The sequence below is a fragment of the Priapulus caudatus genome, unplaced genomic scaffold (genome assembly GCF_000485595.1).
Source record: "Priapulus caudatus unplaced genomic scaffold, Priapulus_caudatus-5.0.1 Scaffold12, whole genome shotgun sequence".
Taxonomy (NCBI): Eukaryota; Metazoa; Priapulida; class Priapulimorpha; order Priapulimorphida; family Priapulidae; genus Priapulus; species Priapulus caudatus.
In genome coordinates, this window is record NW_014577073.1 from 204,391 (window position 1) to 214,738 (window position 10,348).

General features: G+C 47.6%; 2 protein-coding genes across 2 annotated transcripts in view; both read right to left on the minus strand.

The window, feature by feature from the left end:
- The window catches only part of LOC106808053 (kelch domain-containing protein 2-like), a 14,588-nt gene extending 6,867 nt beyond the window's left edge, over positions 1-7,721 (minus strand). The window contains exon 1 of the mRNA XM_014810614.1: positions 7,611-7,721. Within this exon, the coding sequence (XP_014666100.1) occupies positions 7,611-7,691 (81 nt within the window). The 5' untranslated portion in view covers positions 7,692-7,721. The remainder of the gene's footprint in view (positions 1-7,610) is intronic.
- Positions 7,722-9,518: 1,797 nt separating this feature from the next.
- On the minus strand, positions 9,519-10,278 carry LOC106807809 (abscisic acid and environmental stress-inducible protein-like; the record flags this gene model as incomplete). Its single annotated transcript, XM_014810272.1, has 1 exon — positions 9,519-10,278. A coding segment is annotated over one exon (453 nt), but the record flags the coding sequence as incomplete, so codon positions are not given.
- Positions 10,279-10,348: the final 70 nt, after the last annotated feature.

Genomic DNA, 10,348 nt, shown 5'->3' on the forward strand with positions numbered 1-10,348 from the left:
AAGAATTAAAAGTGTCACTTATTTTATTGTTACTCTGTTAATGACCAGCCTCATCTCAGGTATGTTGCCGTCAAGTTTCCAAAATAAATCATTCGTCATTTGACCATACCATGACCCCATATCTAAAAAATAACTCCAGAAAGATAGACTCCCTCCGCCACTCGAAACCCGACGAGCCATGGCCCTAAGAAAAGAGGTATTGCATGACACAGAGTTCCTAGGCATACTCGTAGATCACAAATTGCTAAATTGACCAAAATCCAAATCGACGGCGGCGGCCATCTTTGAATTCCAAAGAAATGCTCAACGTTGGGCAGCAGGTAGCAAACCAAGCTAAATCCAGGCTCATCATAACCTATATAGAACACATTCCATGAAAAAAGTTAGAGTAATGTAAGCATGTGCAGGGTCAACATTTTTGGCCACTGGACTAGCAAGCCGATTAACTTTTCAGGTTGTGTGTTTCAACAGTTATCTTAATATGCTTAAATGCCGACCGCTATAAAGTCCGTTACGTTGTCACAGTGACGTTAAACTTGTTAGTACCGGCCTTGCTCAATATCAGCTGACATGTCTTAAATAAATTGGTTAAAAATGCCTTACAAAACGTCAAAATACATTACTATATACTGTTAGTCAAGCGAGTAAATTTTTAAAGCTAGTCCATGTTTACCATAACAGATGAAGAAAGTTTATCACCCAATCGTACTAACAATAAATTGTTACCCATGTGGTTAATTATGGGCATTATAAGGTTAATAGACTGTAATCTTCTACTTTGGTCAACAGTTACTTTAAATTGTTACAAAACTATACATCCACGTATATATAATATATTCGGAAATTTCGTAATTTTAACTGTAATCGCCCCATGGTCACGCAAATCAAATTGTTAGCCCTATGTTTAATCATCGCCACAACGACCATTAGTAAAACCCGTAGTCTTGTATTCTTTCAGCGAGTTAACTATAAATTCTTGACGCATAATTCCATACATCACATCCTATAATGTTTTGAAGCCCTGAATTAAATCATGCTAACATCGTAACAATAAATTATTAAATAGTGGTATTCTAAAGTAATTCTAACTGGCCAGTTTATCATATTATATATGCGCTACCTCCCAAAAAAAATTTACCAATTCAAATATATGGCAATTGATGACGCTCACAGAAAAAGTTAGCAACCCATTTTGCAAGGTATATCATTGTTTCATCTGTCAGTTTAAAATATGTTTTCTTCGCACAACCTCATGGGTGTACGCCGTGCAAGTTAGTCCTCTTAGTGCTTTTTGAATGAACACAGCATGCGCAATTTTAGCTTCGAGGTGTCCCATTTCAATTGAAAAACACGCACGAGAACGTGCCCCAAACCTGCTATCACAGTGGCGGTGAATTACAAGTCACATTTCTGCATGACCGCACAATACGCAGGAGGAATCAGTTCGATGTTACGAATAGCGACATAATGCGCATACTGGTCTCGCACAAACATCGTCATCTCATTTCTTCATGCAATATGTGTGCCGATCTCTCTGATGTTCACTATATGCAAAGTGTTACATAGGACAGAGCGTCATGGGGCCGCTGTACAAATTCTAGGTGAAAACCGCGTAAGACCAACAAATGTGGAACGGCACGCGCCGAATCAAAAGCTTTGCTCTCGCCCCTTCCCCCCATCTGTCTGACCGTCGGCCCACGTCTAAGTCGACGAAGATCATGCCCCACGTCCAAATCGTCTGCCTTCTGTGTCCCCCCCTAAAATTCCGGACTGTTCCGCTGGCAGCTCATGGAGCCGGTGCGGCCGACCTATTGCGATTTTGAGCGCACGTCGCATAGCTGCCACGCGCTGCATACTGTCGTAGGACGTTCCCGCGTCGCGGTGCGCTTTTGCTGCGGATACTGCGCGCAATGATCCGCGTCGCACCGTTAGGATGAACATCTTCCTTTCGGCAACACTTCTCTGTATTCTCCGTGCTCATCTGGTTGAGTTCTTAAAACTGTTGCATGTTTTTTTCTGTGCGAGGCCGAAGAATCGGAAAGTTCAAAAACGTTTAGGCTGCACACCCAAACTGTCAGTGATACGTACTTAGAATTAATTGTTTATTCTATAGAATGTCTATATAGAAATCGATAGATATTAGAAATACAATCTAGTAATTTACAGTTTCTACTTCATTTCATTTCATTATCTTCAGTAATAAGTTTAATAAAGTAAAGATTCTCCAATATTTGTTCGCGGTGAACACTCAACACGCATGCAATGTTCCTGTAAACAACTCAGACACCCCAATGTACGTTCCGAGTAAACACTCAAATCACGCATGTAGTGTTTATGGTGAACACTCAGACACACATGTACGTGCGGTGATCACTCCAGACCAAGCCCGACGTACGTCGGTAACACACACACACCTGTACGGTTTCCGGTGAACCACTCCTGAACACAGATTACGCCTTCTGGTGAATCACTCCAGACACACATGTATGTTTCCTGGACACTTAGACACACACGTATCGTTCCGGTGAGCACTCAGACAGCACACTGTACGTTCCGGTGAACAACTCCAGACACACATTGTACCTTCCGGTGAACACTCAGACACACTATGTAGTTCCGGTGAACCACTCTGACAACACACGTACGTTCCGGTTAACACTCGACACCCAACGTACCGGTTCCGTGGTTGAACAGCTCTGACAGCTGCAGCACGTACTTCCGCGTGAACACTCCAGACAACACACGTACGTTCCCGGTGAAGGTATACACCAGACACAGCTTACCCTTTTTTATCTCTCTCTCTTTCTCGCTCTCTTCTCCCTCTCTCTCTCTCTCTCTCTCTGCTCTCATGAGTACCCTAGGTAGACCAACTTGCGAACGTCCCGAGAAGCAGCCCGCCCTCTCTCCTCTCTCGGCCGACTCGGCTCGGCTCATTCCTTCTCTCTCTCGTCTCTCTCGCGCGGGCCCGGGGCTCCTCTCTCTCCGGCCTCTCATCCTCTCTCTCTCTCAGCTCTCCTCCTCGCTTACTTGTTTCGTCCGTCCTCTCTCCCTCCTCTCTCTTCTCCACTCTCAATCTCTCTCTCCTCTCTCTCTCTCTATCGTCGTCTCTCCATCCTCTCTCCTCTCTCTCTCTCTCCGCTCGGTCTCCGATCCTCCGCTCTCTCCTCTCGCTCTCTCTCTCTCTCTCGCCTCCTCGTGTTTCTCTCTCCCCACTCGCTCGTCATCATCTTCTCTCTCGCATCTCTCCACCTCGGGGTAATGCCACACATCTCTCCTCTCTCTCTTTTCTCCTCCTCATTGGCCCTCACATCTCCCTTGCGACCTCGCCGTCTCGTCTTCTCTCTCATCTCTCACTCTGTCTTCTGCTCGTCTCATAGTCTCGCTCTCTCTCGTCGTCTCGCAGGTCCGGCTGCTCGGACTCCCTCTCGCTCCACTCCGACATCGTCTCCTCGCATCGCTTCTCTTGTGTCCGTTTTCTCTCTCTCTCTCTCTCTCTCTCTATCGGCGAGGCCGGGCGGACCGCTGCGGCTAAGCGCCGCGGCCCACGGAGGGCTGGTCGGTTCTCCCAATGCGCCCTCCCGCGGACTGTGGGCCGCGCTCGGCCCGCCGCGCGCTCCTGCGCCTCTCTTCCTCCCTCCAGCTCCCCTCTCTCGCTCGCTCATTCATCCTCTCTCCCGCCTCTCTCCCTCATACGTCCGTCGTCTCTCTCTCTTTCTCTCTCTCCTGTCTCTCTCTCTCTCCTCCTCGTTGTTTCCCTCTCTCCCGCTGCCTCGTCTCTCTCTCTCCTCGCTCTCGCTCTCTATTCTCGTCGCTCGCTCTCTTTCTCTCCGCTCCTCGCCTCCAGCTCTCTCTCGTTTCTCCCCTCTCTTTTTCCTCTCCCTCTCCTCCGTCCCTCTCCTCCACTGCTGCCTATTGCCCTGCCTCTCTCTCGCTCTCAGCTCTCGGAGAGCGCAGTTACATGAATTATTATTCAATCGGGAAATACGGCGCTTTGTGGAAGTTTTCATGTCGGCGTGCATGCGTTACTCCACAAACACGGCCTACACGACGGGACAGAGCCCGCAGACAAGCCAGAAAAAGCGCAACGCAGCCACCCCCGCCATCCCAACCCATGCACCACCTACCCACCAAACACAGATAATTATTGCCGACCATTAAACATGGATGATGTGCCGGAATTCATGAACTTATAATCACACAGATGCCTGGGCACAGACACACCAAGCACACACACGCACACACACACACAGGTGCTGACACACACACACCACACGCTTGACAGCCACCGCGGCACACACACACAACGACACACACACACGCACGCCGCACACACCACACACACAGCACCATGAATATATAGTATATATATATATATATATATAGATATTATATATATCAAGAGTACAGTAATAGATAATTATTAATTGATAGAATAGGTCCCTCTATTATGTATTCTTGATATATATATATGGCGCGTTCAGATCGCCACACGCAACATCTGTGGGGGCAATCTGTTGACGTGAGGCTGAGCCGGCCACACTGTCATCACCAAACCAGAGGTCGCTGTCAAAGCTGGCGTCCGCCTGTTCGAGCTAACCAACGCGGCGCCCCTTACCAGCACACCCAACGTGTATAACGGTATACGCCTCGCTCGGTCTGCACCCTAGATTGTCTATCAATTTCATCTCGCTGCCAGGAATTGGAATTGCGCGACGTCGCGACACTCCTGGCGGTGCTAGCGACGTTTCGCTTTAGAAAGATTTCGATCAGCGGACGCTGATTGGACAGCTCTTGGCTCTAGAACCACTTCGCGGTGGCCGAATCGCGTGATTGGAACGCGCGTGCAATGCGGGGCGGTGCCTACTGTTAAGACGCCCCCAGTATCATACGCTCCTGTGACGCTACTACTACATACCTGTCACGTGCCGTGTTACACCGTACTGCCAGCGGCTTAACACGGGCTTGTCTCTCGCATCTGTAGCAACAGTAGCAACAGATCGGCGACAGATGCAACAGTAGCAACAGATAGCACAAGATGGCAGACAGTAGCAACAGATGCAACAGACTGCAACAGATGAGAGCAGCAACAGCAGCAGCAACAGTAGCAACAGATACTCAACAGATGCAAAACAGTAGCAAACTATGCACAAACGAAACCCGGTTGCGTTCACGCTACGGAACCCAGACGATGTTAGAACGTCGCATCTCTGACAGTAGTAGCTCGGTAATGGAGGTGCTGCTGGTGGATTATACATGCAAACTTGCTATGACGCGTAAAGCGAGAAACTCAACGGTTTGAAAACCACAACGTGAATCAGTCGCTCCTATAGGCTATCACAAACGAAACCGCGCTTGGCGTTCAACACTACGCACACAGCATTCGACAGTAGTCCATGGTGATGGCTGGTGGTGTGGTGCTGGTGGTGTGGTGCAGGCTTCACATATACGGATCCAGCGTTGTTGCGGCTAACCGTTACTGCTGTTAGCAGGGAATCGCTAGCGTCGTGGCAAACCGCGTGTAATGTTGGCCATCCAGTAGATACCGCTGCGCTGCATGAACTACGGTTACTAACATACTCGCCTCGCTCGCCGCGTTGCGAGCTGCCTCTACGGTATACAGTCCATCTCGCCGAGGGCGACATCTGTGGGCGCCGGGCTACCCCGACGCGCATGCGTATCGAATGCTCGCTCTTGGAAGGCCTTCCTGACTCGAACTGGACGTCCTACCTGTCGTCGTGCAGCTTTCTTTCATCTTGTTCGTCCGTTGGCCATGGCAGAAATACGTGCGCCAATCCTGCCTCCGAATGGCCTACGGCCACGTCTGCTGCGGCGCCGCCGTCTGGCCGGCGGGCGTCGCGGCGACGTGGCTGGCTCGCGGGCATCGCCGGCGTCGTCGTCTCGTCGGCAGCGCGCCCTGCGTGCTGTTCCCCATGGAACCGGCGGCGGCCACGCAGGAGATGACGCGGTCGCCATCTCGCCATTCGGCGTGGCGCTGTTCGTTGACTCTACCTACCTTAAGATATGGAAAGCGCGGCCGGCGGCAGTCCCGCCAGGTGGCAGCACAAGCGCACCCCGGCGATGCAAGTGACGGCTCCGGGCAGGAGAAATCGCAACACACGCCCAACCGCGCCACACCAACGACCCCACAGGCAGCACACGCAACAGCAAGGCGGTGGTGACGATCGAGCTTGATATTGCTACTGCTTCGCGCTGTCGTGGGCCGATATTTCTCGTCGTTTGATCATCAACTCGCTGTGGGCGGACGCGGCTGCGTAGCCGCACCTGCGCGTGTGGGCGCGTGACATGGCGGCCATTCTACGCTAACTCTGCCTAGCAACCCGATCGTCTACGCGCTGAGAATAACAAGGTCCGTAACGCCTACCGCTTGATTCTCTAAGGGAGCGTCGCGCTCGACGAGCAGAAGTCTCGGACTGAGTGGCAGCAGCAGCAGCAGCAGCAAGCAACAGCAGCAACACACACAGCAACCAGCAGCACAGTAGGCAAGCAGCACAGCAGCAGCAACCAGCGTAGCAGCAAGCACGCAGCAGCAGGCAGCAGCAGCAGCAGCATGGCAGTATAAGTAGTAATATTAGTAGTAAGTAGTATAGTAGTAGTCAGAGTAGTAGTAAGTAGTAGTAGTAGTAGTACGTAGTAGTAGTAGTAGTAGTAGACTTTAGTGATGGATATCGGGCTGAAATTTCATAATCGATTAATTGGTTTCCGCTTACCGATCGAATAATGCGATTATAATCGGATAATCGGTTTAATAAATAGGGCATAGATGTTAATGATTAAATCTTACTTTGTATAATACAATTCTACCATAGTATTCATATTATCATGTTTATGATCATGTAGTAACTGCTGTGAAAGTTTTGCTGTAATGTATAATTCATGTCCTGTTCCTATACCAGTATTGAATCAATTTAAAAAGACAAATGGTTTAAAATGCCTTTCATTAAAACACTTAAAAGTTTTAAACAAACATGATCAAGCACTTGTTCTTGGTAATTAAGGAAGTAAGTGTTTGTGTCTCTGAATAGTGTACGGCTGTGTAGCCGAGTGCCTGCTGTTGTTAAGCCAAACTGTGAGGATCTTGAAGCAAACTTTGGCTGCTTCAGCGCTAATCCGTGCAGAGTTGTGGAGCAACCCAATACTTGATTGTGCAAAACTACGTATCGGGCAAGTCAGCCAGCGGCGTAGACTGTGATTGGAAGACACAGTGTCAATCCTCGGCGAGCCTCGGCATCATGGCCGCATCACGTCAAGAAATAAGATATATGGGAACTCAGTCATTGTAATGATATAACATTTCGTAGCCTATGATTCCAAGTTTGTGCAACCCCTGCTCACCTTGCCCAAACTAGGTTTTGCACAATCTCAAGATTGGTTGCCCAAACTGCGGATGCGCTGAAATGCCAAGTGTGTGCAAGATTCCAAGTTTGGGTACAACGACATCATCATCATGCATGGCTAAGCCTAGGCCAGGGCCCACTGCGCTGCGCGTAGTCCAAGGCGGTGGGTTAAGGCTGTTTACATGGTTTCAGAATTATCACAAACACGCTGCGAGTAATGTATGTCACGTTTAAACTAAATGCAGAGTTACGTACCGAAAATCCACCCAAAACGATTAAGTACTTGCCAAGAAATGTCGACATGTGCCCAGAACGACCTAGCGGTTGGGCATCCATGTTTTGATTTTGCTACGCGGTTTTCCTCCCGCAGGACGTCGCCACTGTGCTGTAATAGTCCACTGATACTAGGACCCTAACTGACCTAACTGATATTGCTGATATACCATATCCTTAGATATATAGAATATCCCTAGATATATTCCTTAGGTATAGAAGAAGATCTTCTATGCTGATACCAAGGCCTAAGTGATAATATATAGGTCTATAGGCCTTGACTGATACTAACGTTAGTAACGGTTTAATGAAGCTCTGGGCTTTTTGTAGCAGTTTTGAGGTGAAAAATCAAGCCTCGGTATGCCTTAAACACTAAATAACAGTAATAAACACGCTTGTAGAGCACTTCTGATCCATATCCAAACTTCTAATTGTACTGTACTCTAATTGTACTAATTCTAATAAAACTTCTTCTTACTGTAGCGCGCTATAGTGTTGTAAATAAAAGCTATATCCACGGAAATTGCTGTTTCGCGGAAAAATAAAGGGGAAAATCGTAGTGGCGGAAATGGAATAAGAAAGCAGAAATTTTCCGCCCAAATCGGAAGGGTTGGGAGGTTTGCCACTCGATAAGAATACTTCAAATTACATAGACTAGGATTAAACCCCAAAGATTGAAAGGCAATATTTTGGGCATATGGAGTAAAATTAATTTTGTCATTGCTCCTGTGAACTGTGTACCTTTCTTTGTACAGGAGCTGACTGTGGGCAAAGGCTTTGACTCGAGGGGGGGGGGGGTAAATGCCCCACATGCCCCCCTGGTGCCGCCACTGCCTGCATGGCTCAGCAATGTGACTTTCCAGGCGCTTCGTTGGTGAAATAGGTGAAATATGCTTCCCTGAAGAAATAGCGAAATCAAAGAAAAGAACGTAACAATTACAGTCATAACTCCAATCTTCGTTGCAGACCCTACAAAGACTCGTGCATAGCAGAAGATCGATCGATCGTGCAGGAGAAATCACGTACGAAATACGTACGTACGTACGTAGCTTAAAAACACGCAAATTTAAGTATAAACAGCTTTGCGTGCGCGCAATTTTCGCTTCAGTATATTTTCACGTCCGTTCGTTCATTTACTTGCTCGTTCGTTGGTTTTTTTGGCTTCACGAAGGAAGGAAGGATAGACGGAAGAGATGGACGAAGAGAGGGAGGATGGTAGAAGGGAAAAAAGAAAAATTATTTGTAATCAATGTTGATTTTGCTTGCGCAATCGTTTCTGTGTTCCCTTCGCAGCATATTTCAATTATAGTGTCATTGGGGGTCTGAAATGAGTGCATTACACGGGGCCGCAGGTAGCGGGGGCAAAGGCGATATAGTCCCCCCCCTCCCGGGCATTGGCAACGTCGACGGCGAACTGCCCACGGTCAACTCTTTTTTTGATCACATATAATTCCAACAAAAGGTGATTCGCGTTAGCAGATAGTATAGGCACGCATGCCGACACGGCCGACTCTATAATTCACTGCAAGTAAGTTTGGAGAGTGAAAAGATTCTTATGCATTGTAATTATTGAAGTGATTAAATATCTACTTCTGAGTATGCATGTAATCAGATGTAATCACTACTAGTGTATAATGTCAATAAAAATGTGTAGGCCTATTCAGGGTCGTAGCTCACGGGGGGGGGGGCAGACAGAGCGGGCTGTTCCACCCTCACGCATTAATTGGCAGCGGCAACGACGAATTGCCCACTGTCAGCTGTGTGGATTTGTCCCCATAGCCAAAATGAGTTACTTTGGCCACGGTCTTGCATTACGTTGTCACATCGATTTGATTGACTTACCGGCATAATCAAAGTTAGTAGATAATTATAAACAAAGACAACTATAGGTGACTTGTTACACACGTTCGTCAATAATTTATTAAATTTAAATTAAGTAAAAAGCAACTAGATTGTAATTATTTACAAGTATTATATATGCAGCATAATGGCAATCTATGTGATAACACTTCAACAAAATCAACAAATGTGGCATCTGCAGGCATCATGTGGATATCTAATCTAGCATGTTACTGCTAGTTATGCAGCTAAGATTAATGCTATCTCATAGAAAGATAACATTGCTTAACTAATCACAGGTGAAATCCCAAAAAAGATTCCCGAATAAGATATATTTGGTCTAAACGTGCTCCACGATTTAATGAACACGGCTGACGAGGCCGTATCCATGGTTGTTCTGACCGTATGCCAGGTTGTTGTGACCGTATCCAAGGTTGCTCTGAGCGTATCCAAGGTTATTGTGACCGTATCTAAGGTTGTTGTGACCGTATCCGAGGTTGTTGTGGCCATATCCAAGGTTGCTCTGAGCGTATCCAAGGTTATTGTGACCGTATCTAAGGTTGTTGTGACCATATCCGAGGTTGTTGTGTCCGTATCCAAGAGTGTTACCGCCATAGCCGGCACCATGGGCCCCGTGGCTGATGGTGGCACCATAGCCAATGTTAGCGTGTCCGGCACCAGCTCCGTAACCTCCGTATCCTCCCTGACGGATAATTCTATGCCCATATGTTTGTTTGTATCCGATTATGGGTTGCTTGTACTGGAAGGCGTACAGGGTTTTCGGCTGGTACCAGGAGTATCCGTCCCTAGAAATGGACCAAATTCACACAGTGAGAAAACGTGAGTCATCTGACTCTTGCACTTACTTTATACATGCGTCT